Source organism: Phoenix dactylifera, chromosome 1 (assembly GCF_009389715.1).
Source record: "Phoenix dactylifera cultivar Barhee BC4 chromosome 1, palm_55x_up_171113_PBpolish2nd_filt_p, whole genome shotgun sequence".
Taxonomy (NCBI): Eukaryota; Viridiplantae; Streptophyta; class Magnoliopsida; order Arecales; family Arecaceae; genus Phoenix; species Phoenix dactylifera.
The window spans coordinates 35556778-35580276 of NC_052392.1; the positions used below are offsets into that span (position 1 = coordinate 35556778).

Consider the following 23499-nt stretch of genomic DNA (forward strand, 5'->3'; position numbering starts at 1 on the left):
GTGGAGGTGACCTATGGAGGCAACCAAATCACAACCACACTTGGCGACGGCAGCCGACTCGGCAAAAAAGAAAAAAAAGGGATAACAGGGAAGGCAGTGCGTTCAAATCCGGCGACCGGTCGAGGTTAAACAAGCCTCCAATGGCTACTTTGAGAGAGTGAATAAAATGGGAAGAAGAAGGATTTGGGCTTCACCTCAACTCCGATGAGATCCCAGGGCCGAATTGAAAGAAAACTCCAAGAAACCCTCCAAAGAAGAGCTTGAATCACAACTCCAATCAAGAAATTTTCAAAGTCTTACTAGAAGTCCTCTTCCTCCCATCTCACATGCGAGTTGCGTGAGTTCTATCTCATCTTTGGGCTAGTAAGCCCAGTACACAACCACGCTAGTCTAATGGACCAATCCCTCACGAAAGAAAATTAAAACACATTGGAAATCTATGTTCAATTACGAACTAATGGAGACCTTTCCATTCCTCTCTACATATCAGGCCACACTTGCATCTCAATGCTCTTGTCCTAATTGGATGGCCTGGTACGTGAAAGAACAACAGTTCTTCTTTTTTTTTTTTGAAAAGTTATATTTTTTTGGAAATGCAACATGCTAGAATTTCTCTAGATTAGTTCACCACCATCAACCTCGTAGATAGCACTTTTTTGGCATCACCTTAACAAGGATTTTAGAAAGAAGAAGGACGATGCACCCCTTCGTCGAAGAGGAAGAAGGTGAAGAGCCTCTTCTTTCTCTTTCCTTCCTGTCCCCTACATATGAAGGAGTTTTAAATTATACATACGAAGATCCAAGGAAGATATGGCCATGGCAATTAGCTAGTTAGTTAGGAAAATAGACTTCGAAAAAGGTTGAAGTGGGTAAGAGCATTTTTGTCCTTTTACTAGTTAATGGTGTTGGTTGGTTGGCAAATCAGAGAATCATTTCGAAATACTTAGGAAACTCGAATGATCATTTTTAAAATTTTCAAAGATCAAAGAGTGCGCCTGAAAATCACCCCAATAAAAAGAGAGGTGAAACTATAATTTTTTTCCCCTTATTACATCTGAACTCAACTCCAAACGGAGGCAAGAGAATACTGCTAATACATAATCTCCTAAAAGCTGTAGCTTCTGCATCACAATTTTTTTCTCACGTGCTGGGCACGTGCATATTTGGTCAGAATATAACGGAAACGCAAGATGGAGGCGGAAAAAACCCTTTGTTTGATAAAGAAAAATAAAGAGGAAAAACTCTCTAAAATCCCTAGCGGCAGCCAATGCCCTCCCTCCTCCGCTCCTCCATCGCCACTCGCTCCTACGTTCTCTTCCTTCGCGTCTCCTCCCACTCCTTCTCCTCCTCCTCCTCCTCTTCCTCTCCTTCGCCACCCCTCGACCACGAGACCGTCCTCGAGACCCTCTCCAGCTACGCCAACGACTGGCCCCGCGCCCTCGACTTCTTCCACTGGGCCGGCGGCGGCGGCGGCTTCTCCCACACCCCCGCCACCCTCGCCCGCGCCGTCGACATCCTCGGCAAGCACTTCGAGTTCTCCCACGCCTGGTCCCTCCTCTCCTCCCACCATCCGAACCCCTCCTCCTCCTCTTCCTCCTCTCCCGACGCCCTCCGCCCCGCCTTCCGCGCCCTCTTCAACCGCCTCGCCGCGGCCCGCCTCATCCCCGACGCCCTCGCTGCCCTCCGCCGCGCCGCCGACGACTTCGGCCTCCGCGACCGCGCCACCTTCCACCTCCTCATCGACGCCCTCTGCGACCACCGCCTCGTCCCCGAGGCCGAGGACCTCTGCCTCCGCTCCTCCGCTCCCTTCCCCCCCGACACCAAGACCTACAACCTCCTCCTCCGCGGCTGGCTCAAGATGGGGTGGTGGGGCAAGTGCCGCGAGTTCTGGGACGACATGGACCGGAAAGGCATCGCGAAGGACCTCCATTCCTACTCCATCTACATGGATATCCTCTCCAAGTCCGGCAAGCCGTGGAAGGCCGTCAAATTGTACAAGGAGATGAAGAAAAAAGGCATCTTTTTGGACGTCGTAGCTTACAATACTGTAATTCAGGCGATCGGGCTCTCGAATGGGGTTGATTTCTCGATTCGTTTGTACAGGGAGATGCTCGATTTAGGGTGCCAGCCAAATGTCGCAACATTTAACACGATCATCAAGCTGTTGTGCAGAGAAGGGAGGTTCAGGGAGTCGTATGCATTTGTTGATCAGATGAGGAAGAAGGGCTGCGAGCCCAATGTCATCACTTACCACTGTTTCTTTCAGAATTTGAATAGGCCACAGGAGATCCTCGGGCTGTTTGATAAAATGGTGAAGAGCGGGTGCCGGCCAAGGATGGAGACATATGTGATGCTGATGAAGAAGTTCGGGAGGTGGGGGTTTCTCAGGCCAGTATTTGTTGTTTGGAAGGCAATGGAGGAGCATGGGCATAGTCCGGATGCGTTTGCTTACAATGCATTGATTGATGCATTGCTGCAAAAGGGAATGATTGAGATGGCTCGGAAGTATGATGAGGAGATGCTGGCGAAGGGGCTCGCGCCGAAGCCAAGGAAGGAGCTGGGGACTAAGGGACCCGGCATGGAGTCTGATGGTGATAATGCATTGAGTGGTGTGTTTTGAGGATGTGGGCATGGTCTGTCAGACATTCTGTGAAGGAAGGAAGAACTGCTGTGCAGTTTCAAAGATCAAAGAGATTGTCACTGCTAATGTCTTGCATTGTTCTTTATTATATGGCATCAAGGCTATGAGCAAGATGCCTTCTTTCGTTCTAAATGAGGTCCTTTTGCCTGATTGGATTTTGCTTTTTCAAAGCATCAAAGAATTGTATTGAGAAGACCCTCGTGAAGAAGGTTGGAAGGGTTATGACACCCGAGAATGATGTTGATAACAGCTGATACATTATCCAAAGCAGAATAACAAACTCAAATATAGGTAAGCCTACTTTACCTAAACTTTATTCCTCATGCTCCTTTTAGTTGGCTGTCTTTTATTTCAAGTACTTCAACTTTTATATGTCTTTCTTACATGTATAACTAAAAAGGAATTATGGTTTTGTCTTAGATGAAAATAAATATAAAACAATCTTAGTTGGGTTTTCCTTTCAAAAAGGATAGATATAAACTTGTGACAGAACCAAGGCTCTTAACCTAATTTACCCATAACTTTATCTCTTTGCCAATTAATTGAAGGAAGACATATTCACAATGGTATCTAATGAACAACCTCTTTCATGTGCTCAATTACTTGAAGGAAGACATAACTGTTATAAACTCCCTATGAATTCTAAAGTGTGGCGAAATGAACCACAAACTTGTGGTCATGTAGTATGATAAATATGTCCCTTTTAAAAGTTTGCCATGAATTAGAGTTCCTGATGGACAGTTTAATGAAATTATGAAATATTTTGAGGAACTAAGTAGTTCCAAACTATTGCATGAATGACACAAGGACACATCACACTAGTTTCTAGTAAAGGTTGACACATCATCCATAACAACTTTGACATGGCAACATGCCATTAAAGATTTTCCAATCTTAGTGTCAAGAAACAGAAGCTGTTCGGAACCTTGAATGTGTACCAACTTCCTAACATAAGATTATTTTAAAATACCCATTTCCCCACATTTGCACTCGCACGCAATTTCAGTTCTAGCAACTAAGTTACACCTAGGTTGATCTTGTACATATGGAATATTAGAATCTATAGCTATCGATTACTAGTTATGTTATTCTTAAATGATAAATAGCACTTTATAACCTCCTAATGTGATCTGCTAATAATAAAAATATTATTAATTTTGAAATTTATTATGAGTGGTGGTAGGACTCAATTGGCTCTTTTGGAGCATTAGTAGCAATCAAATCTTGTTAGATTTTGATTTTAGTAATATTTTCTTTCAGAAGTTTTAAGCTTGTAAATATATGAATGAAGTCAATTTTCACGCATATCACATGAATCATGTGGGCCATGAAAACATGGTTGGTTAAGGTATATTTTGGATTCAATTTTTATCATTAATTATTGAACTTTCAAACTTTCTAGTACCAATCTGTTTTGAATAGTAGTTTTCCTTTTGTAAGGCATATCATCTTCAAAACAGAGTCCTAGGTATTATTTATAGAAAATCAGAGGAAGCTTAAGCAGGATGGGTGTAGAAACTATGGAGCAGAATCAGGAACAAGTTTATGTATTATTATCATTTGATTTTAGATAAACCTTTGTCATTTTCCTCAAAGAGTTCTGGTTATCTACTATGTGTGGTGCAACAGGCCTAGCGCACACGTATTTTGGATTCCAAAGCTGTTTGCCTGAATATCTCGAAATAGTAAAATGATGGATCTCCACAGCTCTATTTTTTTTTTTTTAAATGAGCGTGCGCTGCAACTCTTTACTCTGAAGGTCTTTGCAAATAGATTGAGCTCGCGTCTATAAATATTTTCTTTTAAACAGAGCAAAATGGCATATAACCATACATATATATATAATGTAAAGTCAGATTAGCTCTGAAAGGAGGTCATGGAGAAACTATTCTACTTGAGATGGCATATTTGTGCTGAGCTGAAACCAAATATACTAAGAGATACTAGAGGAAATCATTTGTACGCTTTTAATTGGATGTATAGAAGAATTTAATAAGGATATTTTTATTTGAAGCAAAATTATTTTGTCATGGAGGTCATAGGACTATTAGTACTTTCAATCTCTCTTTGAGCTTTTATATTCCTTCAGAGTATTATCAGGTGCCAATAAACTTCTTGTAACATATGAGGTCAGCTTTTGTGCATAGTGATATGTCATTTCATGTTTGATTATTTCTGCTGAGTGCAGATATGAGCACCTAGAGCCAGATTATTGCTCCTTTTGCCATTTGGCATGATGGAACTTATGGGACTGAGGATCTGAACTACTTCCTTGTACAGAAAGATCACCTAAAGATTTTCATCACGGTCTTCTGACTTGGCCTGCTTGCTTACCTGAAACAAGCAGAATGTCTATGATTTTCCCTTTTTTTGCTGCAAATGCCTAAGATATTCCTGATATATGTTTTTGTCCTGTAGAAAGGTCATGCGTTGCCACCTACATACGTGAGCCAGTGACTGTTTTTTTTTTAATTAAACTATGTATCACACCTTGCATTTCATTTGTTTTATCCTTAAAATTTATGTATGACAGTTTTGACATGGTTCATAATTACTATTCTGCATCCAGATAATGTACCGATAGTTACTCTTTTCTCATGAGACTAGAGAGAGTGCTGCTCTTTAGAAAATTGTTTCCTGATGTCTGAACCAGTTCAAAATTAATTGGTTAAAGTTTTAATGCTTGAGTCTTCATTAACAATATCATGATGCATGTCTGTCTTATGATGGACTCATCGCTTGTGCTGATGGGGAACAATGTGAGTCCAAATACTTGAATCATACACATCCCTCCAATTGAAATCCATATAAAAAGGGACTTCTCTATAGACTTTTGATATGCTTTTATCTCTTTAGCACCGTGTCTGTTGTTTCGGCATCTACATACTGACTAATTAACAGCATTTTCCATACAAAAAGCTATAAAGTGAAATACATAAAAATCGTCAGTGTTCCAACTAGCGCAGTTGTTCAAGTCCTTGTGTGATTTGAGTACTTGGATAATATACTACAATGGCAGGCTGCCCAATATACGCTGAGCACAAATTAACAGCAAAGGAAGCTCACGGGTCATGATGCAGGAGGGTTTAGTAACAAATGGTAAGACAACAGGATGGTCCCTTGGATCCAACATGGCCTATGGATGATATATGAACTTGAAACATAATTTTTTTCATTCTGATTTTAACAGCATCGTTTCAGAATGTTTAATTGGTCTGAAAAAATCAGATTTTCAAGGTGTGAAGATAATCAGATTCTCAAGGACTGACGGCATCAGACTGAAATGACCCTTAATCAAGACAACTTGCAAGCAATTATCACCCAATGTAAAGCCAATCCCTGTGAAATTTAGGGGATGGAAAATAAAATCAGACGTTAAACAGATTTTGTTAAAATAGGATACATTGAAATACTTCTACACAGATGCCAACACTACCAATACCATCAAATTTTGTGACAAAGGCAAGCAACCCCAAAGGGGTTCAGATACCCCATAAGTTCTAAGAATTTTGAATGCAACAATATAAACCATTCAAAGTTCTACGATCCAATCAAAATCTCAAAAGAATATCAGTAAACGAGAGTACCAAAAAAATGAAACTCAAAAATCCAACTTCTCTGCTCTCAGCCTCATAACAAATGCCTTTATCTGGACAACTCAGTATTTCAGACCACCTCAGAGTGCAGCAAAAGCCTTCTTGCCGCCTCCACTTTTTGAGCCGGCTGGAATGACTTTCAACACATTGAATCTCACAGTCTTTGCCAATGGCCTGGGCAGATGGAAGATCAAAAGTTACAATTAAATAAACTGCATACGCAGTAGATAGTTAATGAGTGTGACTAGGTTTCAAGTTTCGACAATGTTCCAACCTTTGCCATGGTATATCATAAACCACAGCCTGACATAATTTAAGGAGATGTAGGCTGTATAGCTTTTGATTATGCTAGATTATATATCGAGATAAAAACGACTCGTGACAGAGCATGCTGTCATACATAGGCAGGAATGGAAATTTCATAGGATGCCAGATCTGTCACCTAAGTCACCCATATGAGCTGATGGCAGATTTGTGGATATTACGAACATGCCCAAAACGCAACATCATCCCAATGTCTAAAATGTTGATGTGTAATCTTACCTGCACTGCCCGATGATTATATGGTCTCCTTCCTTCACACGGAAACAAGGTGATACGTGTGCTGCTATATTTGAGTGCCTCTTCTCATACCTGGACAAGAAAAATAAGTTATGGTTTCCAATCTAACCAAGAAACAAAAAACCAGCATACTATTTCACTTGCCTTTGATACTTCTTTACATAATGAAGGTAGTTTCGGCGTACAATTATGGTTCTGTTCATCTTGGCACTGTGGCATGTGCCTGCTAAGATGCGACCCCTAATTGAGACATTACCGGTGAATGGGCATTTCTTATCAATATAGGTTCCTGCAAGCAAATCAAAGTTGTTAAAGGACAACATATTCCATGTTAAATTATTATTTAGGCAAAAGAAATTGTTTGTATTAAAAATTCAACATCATGTTAAAGCAAGCAATGGGATGTCTCCATGTAAGACTCTATACACAACTGCCACAAATCAATGTATAGGGCTACTGTGTAAAAGTGATAGTGTGACATACACAGACAAAAAGAAAAAGATTTATAAATTGGTTAGACATAAAAGAAGTTTGACAGAGAAAAATTAGAGACAGCCAAACCAATATGATATGATCAAATAATGGATATCAAAATGTTAAATGAGATATTTAACATATTTTCCAATAGAACCCAAGGCAATTTATTTTCCTTTTGTTCTACCTTATGTATAGATGAGATTGAAAAAGTAAATGTGTTGACAAAGATTTGAGCTCATAATCAGTATGCTAAGAGAACTTCTTAAGTGGAACTCGTGGGGAAAAATCAGCAATGAATAGATTGACATGGTTATGATTGCAGGAGACTAAAATGGAGGCCCAAAAAGGTCATCATCAAAGAAAAAAAAACTATTACTAGGAGAAATATTTATTGCAATGGTTAATGAGTTCAACACCATCCAAGATCACCCATTATTATCAAAAAAAAAAACTGCTGGAAATTCAATTTTCTCAATGCCTAGCAGACAGCTGTTTTTCGCATCTTTTTATTAGAGTTTAATCTATGAACTGAACACCCAACATCTTAAGTGCCATCAGATAGATCTAATGCAATAAGTGCCATCATCTTGGCCATCAAACCAATAGGGAAACAAATTAAGCATCATCATCTCATCCTCCTATCATCTTCCATCATTTGCAGAATCAATAAAAATGTATAAATTATAAAGAATATAAAACTGTTACATAAGATCTCAAAAAGAAAGATAAAGAAAGCGATCGAGAAGACATGCAGTTTATCCAAAAATAAAAAATAAAAAATGAACAGAAAAGTTAAAAACTATGAAGAGGCATCAGATCTCCAAGGTGATGATAGTAACATCATTAAGATTTTCAGATGCAAATTACCCATTAAAGTTATGAGATTCCTCATCTGCCCAAATGAAGATATTGATGGAAAGAGATTTAGGAACCAAATTGTCATGGGTGATATGCACACCCGGGGGCATTACATGTATCACACAATAAGAAAAACTGAAAGAAAACAAGTCTTTAATTTAGAATATGCATTCATAAGTAAACAAAAGGCTTGCTGGATTAGAGAAAGGAAGAGTGATCAGATAGAGCTAATACAACAAGTGCCATCATCTTGGCCATCAAACCAATAGGGAAACAAATTAAACATCATCATCTCACCCACTTATCATCTTCCATCATTTGCAGAATAAATAAAAATGTATGAATTATAAAGAATATAAAACTGTCACATGAGATATCAAAAAGAAAGGTAAAGAAAGCAATAGAGAAGGCGCCCAGTTTATCAAAAGAAATTAGAAAATGAACAAAAAGATAAAAATTATGAAGGGGCATCAGATCTCCAAGGTGATGATAGGTAACATCATTGAGATGTTTCAGATGCAAATTACCCATTAAAATTATGAGATTCCTCATCTACCCAAACAAAGATATTGACGGAAAGAGATTTAGGAACCAAATTGTCATGGGTGATATGTGCACAGTGGGGAGAGGGAAGGGGGGAAACAGGGGGATCAACAAATAGTGGCCTTGGTGCAGCCTATTAAAAGTTCCTCCAATAACAATTGCTTCATAAGAAGTAGGTCAAGAAGAATCCAGATTACTGACAACTTCATATCTTTCACAGTGAGAGAGGGAGGGCAAGGGGGAACGCACTCATCAAGCTGAGGGCTGCAATGAACATTTGCAGGATGAAGAGGATCAGAGCTGGAGGGTAGGGACCAAGGGAAAGAATATGAGAAGGATTCAGGAGAATGGCATTTATGCTCCACAGATTAATATCAAAATGGACCTACAACATACGGTCATACTAATACATATAACATTATTATTATAGTACAGAATATGTAATGATTTTATATAACACGATAGAAGATATTACATAAAATTTTGTTTGTTCTGGTCATAATTAGGTTAGGTTGTGCAAACCCAAGACCACCATGATGGGCTGTAATCGGGTCATTGTGTCCAGAAAAATAGGGGTCATTGGTCAGAAAAATAAGGCTTTGATATCCAAGCCTTCTAGATTGTTGATTTTGTATAACAATCATGCTACTGATTATATCCCCTAAACATTATTGATAGATGCAGATAATTCCTACCAATATAAGCTAAGTAGTGATTTCTGACGCTGGTATATGAATGAAAAAGGTAATAAGCTATATGCATGTATGTTCAATGTTTAAGAATGCAAGTTATTGCGAGCATTAGTTGTTTAGGGTTTATTTTTAGAAGAGAAACATGTAGAAGAATCTAGAGGAAAGTAACCTGACTGGTCATGGAACTTGAATATTCACACTCCCTCCTATAAGGTATTTGGATAGTACAGCTAGACAAAGGAAGCCATAACTAGCTACTGTAGTAGGTGGAATTCTGGTAAAAGGGAACTTCTATCTAGGGTTATACACCTACTTCATATTATCTTAAGGAACTCAAACCACACCCACTTGTTAATCACTTCCTATTATAATTTTTTCAAGAGACACTTTCTAGCACCTACAACTCACTTCTAGTGCAGGAAATGGTAGCATGCAAGCTCAAGGAATTTTTACTACAAGCAAGGAAACTAGCTAATAAAGTATGGTCCATGTACACAAAGAGTACTTCGTTGCACTCCATAACCTCCATAATAAGCAAACCAAGAGGAGTTCAAGATAGCTTGGCTGGTCTGCACCCTACCAGCCATTCATCTTGTTCTCCTTACAATAGATGATCATGGCCAACAATTCAAGATCAAGATCATCCATCCCTTACACCTTTTCATTGTCCTTGCATACTCTCCCCTCCTCCACAATACAAAATAAATCATCATCTTATCTTTCCATTGTTGTGGTGCACAAATATATTGAGAGCTAACCTAATAACATGATAGACTATCACAGTGTTACTAAAATATCTGGAACAGTTCCAAGTATCAAGGTTTGTAGAGTACCTAAAAATTAACATCTTGGCATTTTCATATATATAAAGTAATAAAGCATATTTATCATATGTATTAATATACGAAATTTATAATGGTACTTTATATTGAGAAAACATTTTATCACATTAAAAAAAAGAAAACAATATGTCACAACCTAAGACCTTATCCAATATCCAAGATCTACCCAATGCATAGCTGATGTAGGATTAAATACACACATGCATGGGTCCTCACATACTCCCCCGTTTGAGCCCTGGCATCCTTGCTGGGTTAAAGAGTTCAAACCCATTCAAATCTAATCACAACCACTTCATGGACAGCCCCAATACGCCTGTGTTGCAGTGTCCCTAGTCCAAAAAGGCTATAAGCTAGGTCCACTCTGATACCACTTGTAACGACACAAAATTGCCTCGTCCAAAAAGGCTAGCCGCAAGGTATTATTTGGATTTCTTAGCCTTGTATAAACACCTAAGATGTACCCAGTGCATAACCAACGCCCGCATAGCTCCTCACTCAATGAGACACTTGATTAGATATGCTTAAATACTCTAAACCAACCAACCTTAGTTAGCACTTGGAGTAACTTACAATTGAACTGCCTGCACTTGCACTAGAGGATTCCTTAAACAAAGACCAAAAAATTTTTGCAGCAAGTGTCAACACTTTGGGCTAACATAAACAGGATCCACCATTTTCAAAAAAACAAAGACTGTTATTTTCATGTCCAATATTATTGGCTATTCAAAAGACCTAAGAACTACTCTTGCCCAGAGATACATGAGCAAAAATAACATTGTAAACCTAATAACCGGTGCTTCTTATACAGAGGAGCGAACACCCTTCTCTCCCTTATTCCAGCCATTGATCAACCTGAATTTTATATGTGCATATGAAGTTGACCCTCATCACCCATCTTGGAACACCAAGTGGGCTTGCAGCCTTCCCATCTTTCTAGATGACACCAGCACGTATAGACCTAAAGATGGTGTAAATTTAACATGCATGACCAGACAATAGCAGAGAAACCAAACAATTAACAAAAAAAGCAGAAAAACCATCTCTCTCAAAATAATAGGCAATCACAAAAATAAATCACACCATAGGTTAGCTAGGAAATACTCATCCAAAAGCAACATTAAATTTCTCTTTGAGATATTATATATAAGCACAATAAGAAAAAGAATTTTTAGAGATAAGACCTTCAATGGCTTCTCTGGGAGTCTTGAATCCAAGCCCAATGCTCTTCCAAAATCTGTTCCCACCCTTACCAGGCCTCTTCCCCTTTCCAGCCTTCTTCGAGCTGCAACATTTCCAGCAGCACCATATAAACATGTAGGCAACTATAAATGAAAAATAATAATTCTGTAAAAAATCGTTTTTCTTACCAGAGAAACACCTTTGGCTGCTTCAGGAACGCCTTCTCGGTCTGGATAACGAAATTGATAAAAGCAACAGAAAGAATAATAAGTTAGAACTTGAAAAGATGATTCCAAGGTAATCATCATTTGCAAAATGAAAGAAGAAACAACAAGCAGTTACATTCAATCAACTTGACAACTCCAGCTTTTCAATTCTCTGTCAACTGCTTATAAATAACATAAGAGAGAAATTTAGGAAAACCTTTTCTTCGTAAGTTTTTTTTTAAAAAAATCTTGGATCTACAATTATTAATATGGTTATATAACCACGGTTTGAAAGTCATTGTAAAAACTCAAAAATATTTAAATGACATTATCACCCGATTCCAAAAATTTACAGCAATCGATTCTATGCTCCGCAAACCTATATGTGAACTGAAATAAAGCCCAAACTTGAAATATGATTCGATGCGAGCTCGAAACTCACACGAACGCCTAGAATCTAATCAACGTGATCCAGAAGAACTTGGATCTATCTACGGTCCTCTCAAATTCCAACATCGAGATTGGATCCATTCTCATTCTTCTCCTACTAATAGTGGATTCAAATACAAACAAAACTCGTGAACAAATTCAAAATTTCCTAAAGAAAACATCAAGGAAAGAAAAATCAAAAGATTGAATAAAAGGAAAGTTGCGAACGGAGGCAGATGGCAAGGATCAGATCCGACCTGCTCCGCCATGATTTAATCGGAGGAGGAGGCGAAGAGAGGCCTTCGAGTAGGAAGGAGACGCGAGCAGCGGCGGAAGGAGGGAGAAAAGCCTCGCTCGAAGCACTAAACCCCTAGTACCGATATATATATGGGGGAAAGGAGAGGGAATATTATTTATAGGTCCATGGTATTGTCAATGTCGACGAAAAGGTCCCTATTCTGTGGACCCTCGCCATTGTGACCGTCTGATGGATGGGATAAAAAAAAAAAGGGTTCGATGGTTCGAATGGGTCACGACTCGGGTTTGTCGGGTCGCTAATTTTGGACGAGCGGTCCGACCGCTTTGCTCATGCGGTTCGGATTTGGTTTGAGATGAAAAGCCGTGGCTCCATTACAATGGGTCTAACTGCTCTCTCTCTACTCCTTTTTGTCCGTATATTTCCTTCTAAATGCTTGGCTTTTGTTGAAAATTAGGAAAAAGAATGGCAATAGTTGTTGACTTATTGCTTTTGATCAAGATTCGCCGTCTTGGTACCGAATCCTATACCAGCACCACACTAGCATAGTGTCGGTATGGTATACGGTTCTTTTAGCGTATCGAGAATCGGTACGCCATTGGTATCGATTCTGAACCGGTATGGTATGATACATTCGGTACCATCTGGTATGGCATGACATACCGTACTCTTGACAAAGATGCTTCTCTATTTTAGAACTAAGAATATTTTCTTCCAAGTAAAAAAGATTGTAGAAATCAAAAAATAAAAAGAAAAAGAAAAAAGAAAGAATTTATTTTTGAGAATAACACAATTTCGAAATTGTTATCCTTATAGTAAGCAAGCTTGGACTTGATGGATGTTAGTTTCTGAATACTCTTTTTTTGAACTTGTCTAGCAGGGTGCCAATGGTTTTGAGATAGCAGTTCTCATGTAAGGAATGCAAACATCGAGCAAAAGACTACTGCTACAGAATTTATTTTTCTATTCTGAACAAGGTCAAACATGTGAAGTACACTTCAATTACCAATAAACAGGATGCTTGTATGCAAATTAATGGTAATAATTAGTTATCAGCAACCTACCTGCACTTGACAAAGGTAATAATTATCAGCAAAAGTACAACATTCCTAAGATCAAGTTTGGAATGAACCATTCACTAGAAGCAGAAGCAAGCATTGCAAATGCTGATAACAGGCCTCAGAACTAAATAACTTGCAAACCCAAACACTGAAATACGTCAATCTACAAGAGTACATCTTTATGAGACTGCCAGAATATGAATCAGCTTCAGGAAAATTTGAAATCTAAGGTTAACTAAAAGTGGCAGAAGATAGATAAGTATTGGCAAAATGGAAACTTAAGATTCATCTTTTTAGCCATTTTAGGTTTAGTAAGATTGATATCTTGCAGCTCATCAAAATGCAATAAAAAAAATTAATCATGGTATGTAGATCTAGAGCTTGGTAGCTGATTGTAGATCGTTTCAGATGATCCATGTATACCAGGAAAGCAAACTCGGCAACAGACTGGATTGCCTCTTTTACTGCTCATCACTCGGAAGAGATTTTATCGACAGAGACTGATTTCGCTTTTCCATCCTTATCTACTCTTTTTTTTTTTTGACTTTGATGGTATAACTCACGCCAGGTTGTCGTCAGTTACCAAAAAAAAAAAAAAAAAAAACCGAGCGGTATGGGGTACATCAAACTAGTCTTGTACCATACCAGCCATCATTATGCAATAACTAGACAGGAACCAATGCTTCCCATATGCTACCCAATCCATTCTAGAATGCAGCATAAGCAGAAGAGCAGAAAACCTTGGCTCCTCATTTATGAAATGTCCAACATGCCAACTTCCAAAGAACAGTGAAAGAAGAGGGCCAATCATTGAATCGACATCATGCATGTCAGTGAACAATGAAGCACTATTCAAACGTCAAGAACTCAAAATCCACAAATAAAAATATAATATAAGAGCCAACATTTCGACTTAAAATCCATAAAAGGGCCCAGAGCGCAGACTTCTATAAAAAAATAAGCAAAGATTAATCATAAAGCATCATCTGTTCTCATATGCCTTATGAATTCATCCTAAACTCAAGCACAAGCAGCAGAAGACCGGGTATGAACAAAAGGGTTTCCATTGATATTATAGTTCTTTACGTTAAGCTCGTCGTATAAACGACCGAGCTTACAAAACAAAAAGAGTTCAAAACGCCATCAAAAAGGCTTTTGAAGCCTAACTCAGTGGCCGGAGGCTGCTGAGATCAGCTTCCGGGAGAAGTCTTTCTACTTGAGCTCGGCAGTCCTGGAAGCCTAGCATGAAAGAGTCGGCAGCTCCTTCGGTGATCCCCTGCTTGAACTCCTCCGAGGCGAGGTAAATTTCCACTGCTTGGGCGGCTTTTTCTTCAGCTCGAGCAGCCTTTTCCTCAGCCATGGCTGCTCGTTGCTCGGCCTCCTGGATTCTCTTCTTGGCCTCGATTAAACGGCGTTCTGCTATTTCAGCCATAGACTTCGCGACTGCAGCCCGAGCCTCCATTGCGTCCAACTTCTCTGTTGCTGCCTTCAATTTCTCCTCCGCCTCCTGCAAGTTGGCTTTCAAATTTGCTTCGATCTCGGGCGACTTGTGCTCAACGACCTTTAGCTTCTCCTCCGTCTTCGTTACCAGATGTCCTAGCGCCATGAGCACATCGTGCATGAGGCAGATGATGTCGGCGTGCTGCAGAAGGGAAAGAAGAGTTAGTCCAAATAGAAAAATTCAAAGTTTAAAACAACCAAAATATAGTAGCTTGGTACTTACCCGGATGACTGACTTGTAGGCGTCCTCAACGAGGTCGTTGACCTGCCACCTTCTGAATGCCTTTTTGTCTTCGGGGAGCAGGATTGCACGAGCCAATTCTTTCGCCACTTGAGCATTATTTATTCCCGAGTCAGAGGCCTTCACTGACCACTTCGGAATGTAAATATTGGACTCGAGTGCAGGAGAGACCGGGGGAGAGGACGACGACTGAGAAACCCTGGCCACTAATGACGGCTGAGGAGAAGACGGGGTGTTCGACAACAAGCGGATGGGGGAGTCAATCTCCATCTTGGTGTTGGGCTGGGTGCCAACCCAAGGACCATCTTCTGAACTCGGTCTCTCTGATGAGGTTGGAGTGACCCTAGTTGGAGGCTTCGGAGAAGCTGAAGCTGAAGTTGTCTGAACCCTCTTCGCCGAGGGCTCGCTTCCGCTAGCCGCCCTCTTCTGGAGAGCCTTCCTTATTAGTGCGAGGTCGGTCTTCATTTCTGCAATATCAAGAAAAAAAAAGATCAGAAGTTATAATCATCAACATCTAAAATGAAAAGAGAATGGCAAATTTTTATCCTGCCGGGCTCGAGCCGACGTTAATCAAAGCCTGCTCGGCCAGCAGCTCCCACATGGGGGGCACCTTAGATCCGACCAGAAAATTGAGTGACCTCTGCTCCTCATCAAACGGCTCGGAAAATCGATTCAAAGACCTCTGTGTTGAACCCTACAAAATGTCGAAGGCCCAACACTACTCGGAAAAAATAAAGAAGAATCTATTCTTTCATCCATGGATGGAGGATGGGTTTTCTCGGATCAACTAGCAGCCCTTCCGACAAGAGAAGTACCACCAGTTTTTCTCCCGATGATGCTTTTTCAGGGTGACGAAGCTTGGATGAGCCTCACAATAGGTTGAACTCCAAGGAGAAAACAAAAGGAGAGAGAGCCTACTATGATCCGCCAGGAGTTGGGGACCAAATGGGTCGGGACCAAGGAGTACTAATTAAGATGATGAATAACAAAAGGATGAAGAGGGAGTCTCAGCCCAGCTTTGAGGCTCTCCTCGTACAAGTTGAGCTGAGCGGATGAAGAGTTAGTTACTTGGTCATCAGGTTTAGGCAACACCAAAGAGAAGCTAGAGGAAATATGATATAAATCCTAAATCGGTCTAAGTCTTCCAAGACCAAGATCGATTCCTCATTCTCGGGTCCAAGGAAAACTTTGAACTCTCCCTTCAAGCCGCTAAAAGGCAACCCTAAAAGGCCTGGGGAGAGGGAGGATCAGTCAACCAACTCCTAGAAAGATCACTCATTTCTAAGTGTAATCTAGTCAAAGAAGATCGAAGAAACTGAAATAATAAAAAAAAGAACAAAGAGAAAAGGTCACTCATTTCGGATTCGAAAGTGGAGAGAAACTGATGTGGTGCATATCAGCAATTGATCGAAGCAATGACCTCAGCATGCATCGAATTGATAGTCAGTATCCAACTAAGCCACCAACCATGGTAGTTAACCGAACTATTGACCTTGATGTTTACCAAGATGTCGACTTAAAGTCGTCAGGCCAATCAAAGCGAGCTGGTTGACCAGCGGTTATGTTCCATGTATCTCTAATTCAAATGTACTTAAAGCAATTAACCGTCATTAAAGGCACAATCATGACCAACCATTTGAGAGGCGGTTACAGCTCATCCCGGACGGATCGACTGTTACAGCACGATCAATCTCGTTTTAGGCAATTCTCTTAAATTTCTCCTATTTCTCCAAAATCTAGACTGACTTAAGTATCGGAGAGTCTTCCATTGAGCAAACTCTGACAAGTGGACTTTTCTTTTTAATTTTAAGTTGGACAAGTCGCGCCCGACAAGCTTCTCCAGCTAAGTTTGAGTTAGATTGTTGTCAACCTTCTCCAACCCAATCACTCATCTCGGAGCCCGATCAACTGACCTCACCATTTTGCTTCCGGTTCTGTCCGACCTCAAAGATTCAAGTTGGATTTTGGCGGCAGCACCCAACGTTCGAAATACAGCCACAGAAGACAACCTATCACTAACTAAAAGCTCTTCAAATACCAATATCTTGAAAAAGTGCATAAAACCCATCATTTTTTCAATTAAATCCCATAGACAATTCAACATTTCAAAAGAAAGCATAAAAGATGAACTAGTTTTGTATCGGATGATTTACCAATCAAAAAAGATCATCTATTCCCTTAAGCCTCCTGATTTATCCTAACTGAAACACAAGAAATAAACGCCGAGTCATCCAAGCATGCATAATGAAAACAATCAAGAACTCAAAAAGGTACAAGAAAAAAAATGGCCATCTCATTGTGTTGCCTTAAAAGATGTCAAGAACTCAACTTTCCAATGTCAAAGAAAGAAAGCAGTTCTATCGGAAGATCGAGAGAAGCGGAAGAAACATTAAAAAAAAAAAATCTTTGCGAGACTGAAAGCAAACAAAATGGCGAATCCACAGATGAACTCGATTCAAGAGCGAAGCGAAGAGAAAAGACTCGATTCTAACCCATCTCTGTACAATCCCCAAGAAACAAAGAACAAGCAGAGAAGAAAACGATCAATCAATTAGTCCGCAAACATCAAGAACTCGAAAGGAATTTGAGCAAAAAGACATCTTATCTACTTAAAAAAAAAAAAAACAAGAATTCAAATTTCCAAAAAAAATCGTCGAAAAAACGGAAAAGCCAAAGACACCTCACGAAAATCCTTCGGAAAAACGTGCGAAGAACAACCAAAGAGGAACACCGGGCAGAACAAGAAAGACATCTTTTTTGCTTAAAACCCACCAAGAACTCATCTTTCCAAGAGAAAACGTGGCGTTCGAAGAGACACTCTTCGAAAACGCGGGGAGGACATGCGAACGACGAATCGATGGATGAAATCAATATAAGAAGACGAACAGCAAGGGTGACGAGATAGAGAGGCTTCGTTGGATTACCTGAGGCGACGAGAAGGGCGGAGAACACCCGAGGCGGAGCAGAACGAAGGAAGAAGAGAAGGGCGCCGAGGTGAAGAAGGGGCGGACAGCGGACAGGGGGAAGGGAGGGGAAGGGTTTCACGTACTGCGAGGCTTCTTCTACTGGGGGCTTGGCATGAAGCGCGGGCTTGGCAAGAGCTTTGAAGGGGTTCAACGAGTAGAAGAAGGCAAGGCCTTTTAATGCAGTGGTGTATCTTTCGCGCGAATCCACCGTTGGATCATCCACTATTCACTTTACGATCAGTGCAGCCATATGACTAAGGACCTCATGTGCTTTGAGATATGTGTGGTAGGCGATCCAATGGTCGGTTTGCGCTTCTTTCGCGTGAAAGATGTGACCCAATCCGTGGCCTATTGCATTGCAAGTGCCCTGTGGAATTTGTGGGACCATCTCTCGACGATTTGGATGCTTCTTGTATGTGTAGTTTAAGAGGTTATACATGTAAATATCAATTTGGGAGGTAAAATAGCAAAACAAGTGATTTAACAGAGTGTGCATGTAAATATCAATTTAGAAAAGTATTCATGCAAAATTTGATATTTAGAAGGGTATTCATGCAAAAAAAAACTCTTTAATATTTAATCTTTTGTTTAATTTTAGATGTACTTAATTTTATATTTAGGCACAAGATAGGGATTAAAAATTACATTTCTGTCAAGACAAGGGAATGGGTATGAATTTTCATATCAAGGTTGACTATCAGGGATGGGAAGGTCCCTTTCTACTTCCTACTTTGCAGTGTGATTTTATGGATATCAAAACTGAGTCTAGACAAAGTATGACCTGAACTTGGCTCAAGCCCAAGCATGACTTTGTTTGGCCCAAGCTCAATTGAAATAAAATGTGAAATATGTATGGTCGAAATTCTAATTTTCTTGTGGAGAGTATATTTTGACTGGTTTAGGGTGTTCAAGTTGCATATTAAATATATTCACGGAGCTTGAATCAAACTTTTATAGTTAAACTAGATAAGGTAAGCATCAATCTTAGCCTTACCATGAGAACAAATTCTAAATTTTGATCTGAAACTTAGCCTTGGCAACCTCTTCCACCTGTCTTCTTTTTTTTTTTTCGCTTAGGTGGGTGGATCATATCAGACGAGTACGGATGCACCCAATAAAATCAAAACCTCTTCCACTTGTCTTTGATAAATGCATCCCTTCCGAAAGTCGGAGTTTGTTGCACGTATTAGCTCTAGAATTACTACGGTTATCCGAGTAGCACGTATCATCAAACAAACAATAACTGATTTAATGAGCCATTCGTAGTTTTATAGTCTGAATTAGTGGCCCGCCGCGGCAGCAGCAACCCCCCTCCCTACCACCCCGGCGAGGCATCCATCCAAAGCTCATCCCAAGCGTTCCAAAGTACCAAGGAGTGTTGCAAATGGGAACGGCCCGGACACGCGTCCCGGTCGCACGAAATGCGCGTCCCGGTCGCACGGGTCGTGCGTCTTGGGAGGGCCGATGGAGGAAGCCGGCCTCCCTCTTTTCTGATGCATTCAAGATCACAAGGAGAGGAACAAAGGGTGAGAGAAGAGAAAGGAGGAGGAGAAGGGGTTGGAAGGGAAGGTTTTCTATGTTGCTGGCTTTTGTATCAGTCCTGATATCAGGCTTGCATTTGGCAAGATATTGAAGGAGGTCACAAATAAAAAGGCAAGCACTTTTCATATTGCAGTGGGAATTGAAACGCCGAACGGAAGTATTACATTGTGTCGCTATAGTGTTGGTAAGTGAATCTCTCACCGCTAGTTCGCACTTAATACCATTTGGGCTTGTTTATCAATAGCACATGCGAGAGAGAGAGAGAGAGAGAGAGAGAGAGAGAGAGAGATTAAAGAGCAAACCTTGAACCAATTTTTAAGTCACATTCAACAATATTTTCCTGAAACACTCATTTGAATTCATTAGCATAATATGAAATATACTCAAGTATTTTGGGCTCATCAAAATCAAATAAAGAAACAACAATAACTCAACACCACATTATACCCCGTGGTTGCTATAAAATCTCATGTTATAGCCCATGGTGGCTATCCAACCCACGTTATAGCCCGTGGTAGCTATCCAAATCCCATGTTATAGCCTGTGGTTGCTTTTCATATGTCAGCACATGGCGCTATAATGAAGTTAGTCCAAATCATATCTTATCTGCCTGATTTGCTAATTACTCTTGTTAAATCAATTATCATATATACAATAATTTTTTTTCAAATTTAAGGTATCTTTGTTCATATAATCATGTACTCAATATTTGATACATATAATAACTATACAAATATATTTGTATTGAAAATTATTTAAAAATATATCGTCACATGCTAAACTGATACAAATCTTATGATGTAAATCTAACGATACAAACTAATAAACATATATACATATATGTGGTGATTCAAGTATATGAATTCTTACCTCTATTGAAGACTAACATAATGATCAGTGACCCACTTCAGGGTCTACAAGCTGGGGTGCAGAGTACCCCGATTAGAATCTTCTTGCACAGATTACTCTCTCTCTCTCTACAAAATCAAACTCGATTATCAAAAGAATGTCATTCAGTGGACTAGTAACCTAGATTGCGTATTGGCATCTGCCAAGTATCCATCACTAGGTCCTCCGGGTCCTTGTCACCACCTACTCGGATCAACTAGAGAGAGAAAGACACCAAGAGAGAGAGAGAGAAAGTGAAAGAAGAAAGGGAGAGAAACTAGAGGGAGGAGAGAGAAGAGAGAGAAAAGAGGAGAAGAGAGAGAAACCCACTCTCTCCTCTCTTCATGAATGGGGAGGCTCGTCCTCCCCTTCTCCTTTTCTCTTCCTCCTTTCCCCCTCAGGTCCAAGGGGGCAGCCATGGTGGCTCGGCCCCCACTCATCGGCGGCCGCAGCCCTGACCAAACTGGCGGCCGGCGGCGGCTAAGGTCGAAGGAAGAAGAAGGTGAAATAGGGACTGCCCATTTTCATGCGTTCCAGTGGCTCGTCAGCCCTAGATCAAGCGGTGGTAACGGCCATGAAGCCGGAAAACTAAGAGGAAGAAGAAGCTTGATCCATTACCTCAGTCCGACGAAATTTCAATGATGTTTCCAGCGAGAAATCAGTGAGGAGATTCAGAGAAACAACTTAGGGTTCATGGCTATACGTCTAGAGATTGATGATGGAACTTAATAGAGGAAGAGAAGGATTAAATAGCTGAAGCTTCCGAGTTCTAGATGAACTTAGATGGTCTTTTTCTCTTTCTCCTGCTGCAACAGAGTTTGCTCTGGCTAATGGGCCCATTCTTCTCGGGCTAGCCGATTAGCCCAAGTAAATTGGGGTGGGTTGTTATGGGTTTGGCGGGGCCTGGTCACTTCTGGCCGACCCACGTGCCCAAAAGCTGGATTATTACAAGGAGAGGAAGGGCAAGTGCAAAAGACATGCCAGCATTGAAATACACATGGCCAGCAAAGGAGAACCGTTGGTTGTAATGGCGACCAAGAGCTTGTCACGGGCGTGCAGTGACCTCGGCCGGCCTTGGATTGCTGGCTGCATGCATGGCAAGGACAAAGGACTGTAGGCAATTGACACGTTGAAACACACCCAATAATAAGAATCAAAAGAGTATTGTTTCATATGGCACTTTGTTGGATAGATTGCTACCCTGAGTTGGCAAACATGCCAATTTTTTTGGGCTATGGACCCTGCAATTGTCGATTGGTTTCACTTGTTAGCCAGAGAAGTGGACTAGGTATGTGGTGAGAACATTAATTAGCCTGACTCTTAACAAGTATCTTGATTTGGAAGCAAACCATGACCTTTCCATATCCTGTACAAGTACAGCATTGGTACTTGTGAATGGTATATGGTCATCCCACATAGTGCCCATATATAATATGTTATATGTTTCCAAATTTACTTTTTGTACCATAATTCATATGGTATGTTGGAATACTAGATCAGGGCATCTATTCAATCTCATGATGTCAAGCAGAATGTAAAATTGATTGCTCATCATCTCCGGGAGATGGAAGTTGTATCTTTCACATGAAAGAATTAAGGATTCACCTTCCTTAGCACGAATTCATCATTGGATCACCGGCTGGTCACTTTGAGATTAGTGCCAGTAGCTGAATGATGGAGTTCATGGTGCTTTAAGATTTGTGTGATGTGTGATCCAATGATAGAATCATCAGGTGAATTCTTCTTTTGCGCAAAAGATCCAACCCACAATCAATCTCTGGTTGAGCATCAGCAACCCCAAAACAAGTATCATTATCGATGGACTGACCTCGACACATAGGAGTAAACGCACTTTGACTCACATGTCTTCATTTACTCCAGTTCTATTTTTCTTTGCAAATACAATATTAGTTATATATACTTTTGACATCTAAGTCAGATGTGATATTGAGGTTCCACCTTAGCCCGTTAGTGCTCCCTCTTATTGGGTGTACCAAAGACCTAGGTTCGACATATATCATCTTTATGATCAGGGTTGCAAGGGTTAGGGTTACTGATGGAGGGTCACCCTTGCTGTGCAACCCATTATTTGTTGGTTTAAGTTCTACTATTATTATATATGAAATTATTCTACACAACCAAGTGAATTTTTGCACATATATAGCTTGCTTGAAAAATTTATTTTCTACAGCTTATAAACTCGTGGAGCTATATAACATATCTTCTAATGGCGAAGTTCTTTCCTCAGCGTAACATGGGCATGCAAAACATAGAGACTCTGTAGAGAACTGTCACTAATGGAATTGCATAAAAATGTTTGATAAATGGGCAATGACACGTCGCCCTAGAACAACTTTGAATATTCTTTGAATGGCAATTGCATATGGTGAATGCTTCATTTTTATCTTATTAAAACATCTGTAGTGCCTCACCCCGTTTTGTCTTAGTGCTTCAGTTCTTATCTGTAGTGCTTCATTTTTATCTTATTTCCAGCCTCAGTCAAAGATTTGGTCCTCGTCACTCATTAACTTATTTGAGTAGGGCACGTAGCTGATCTTTACATTTATTAGATCCTACGTACTTAGGATTTTAGAATTCATTGTAATCTTCTATAGAGATTTCAGGTGTTCAACTTTCAGAAAGAGACAATAGGTTCGAGCATTGCCTTTGGAGGTCCTAGGCTATATATCCACAGCCATAGGTTTGGAAAGCCAGGAATTCGCAAAGCTAGAAATCAAAGACCAAAGCAAACACAGTCAAGCACTGGCCTCCAGAGTGGGACCTAAGAAGACCAATTAGTATTGCTGAGTCCAACATCCGTACGTCCAATGCACTCTCCTCCAAAATGACTTTCTTATGAACTTGCACACTAAGAAAGCCATGCAAAATTTTGGTCTCTTATTAGCCATGTCCAAAAATTAGAAACTCGAATTAATCATTGGGAATTGGGTATTGGAGATTGAACTCTTTGGAACTTGGTTGAGCTTTGCTGAACTGGACGGTCTTAAAAGAAGCTCTTTG

At 40.2% G+C, this 23499-nt stretch overlaps 2 protein-coding genes and 4 non-coding genes across 6 annotated transcripts; 1 reads left to right on the forward strand and 5 right to left on the reverse strand.

Moving 5' to 3' along the window:
• The first annotated feature begins 1213 nt into the window (after positions 1–1213).
• LOC103696743 (pentatricopeptide repeat-containing protein At1g80550, mitochondrial) lies at positions 1214–5242 on the forward strand. Its single transcript, XM_008778457.3, has 2 exons — positions 1214–2932; positions 4830–5242. The coding sequence occupies exon 1, from the start codon at positions 1268–1270 to the stop codon at positions 2618–2620; it is 1353 nt and encodes a 450-aa protein (XP_008776679.2). The 5' UTR covers positions 1214–1267; the 3' UTR covers positions 2621–2932; positions 4830–5242.
• Positions 5243–5968: 726 nt separating this feature from the next.
• On the reverse strand, positions 5969–12395 carry LOC103696739 (40S ribosomal protein S11-like). Its single transcript, XM_008778452.4, has 6 exons — positions 12282–12395; positions 11578–11618; positions 11392–11492; positions 6943–7087; positions 6781–6870; positions 5969–6411 (listed from the first exon to the last, which is right to left on the reverse strand). The coding sequence occupies exons 1-6, from the start codon at positions 12291–12293 to the stop codon at positions 6318–6320; spliced, it is 483 nt and encodes a 160-aa protein (XP_008776674.1). The 5' UTR covers positions 12294–12395; the 3' UTR covers positions 5969–6317.
• On the reverse strand, positions 7822–7911 carry LOC113461239. The gene has a single exon (XR_003383373.1). It is a non-coding gene; the product is annotated as a small nucleolar RNA Z102/R77 (small nucleolar RNA).
• On the reverse strand, positions 8080–8176 carry LOC113461237. The gene has a single exon (XR_003383371.1). It is a non-coding gene; the product is annotated as a small nucleolar RNA Z101 (small nucleolar RNA).
• On the reverse strand, positions 8345–8432 carry LOC113461238. The gene has a single exon (XR_003383372.1). It is a non-coding gene; the product is annotated as a small nucleolar RNA Z102/R77 (small nucleolar RNA).
• LOC113461236 lies at positions 8596–8694 on the reverse strand. The gene has a single exon (XR_003383370.2). It is a non-coding gene; the product is annotated as a small nucleolar RNA Z101 (small nucleolar RNA).
• Positions 12396–23499: the final 11104 nt, after the last annotated feature.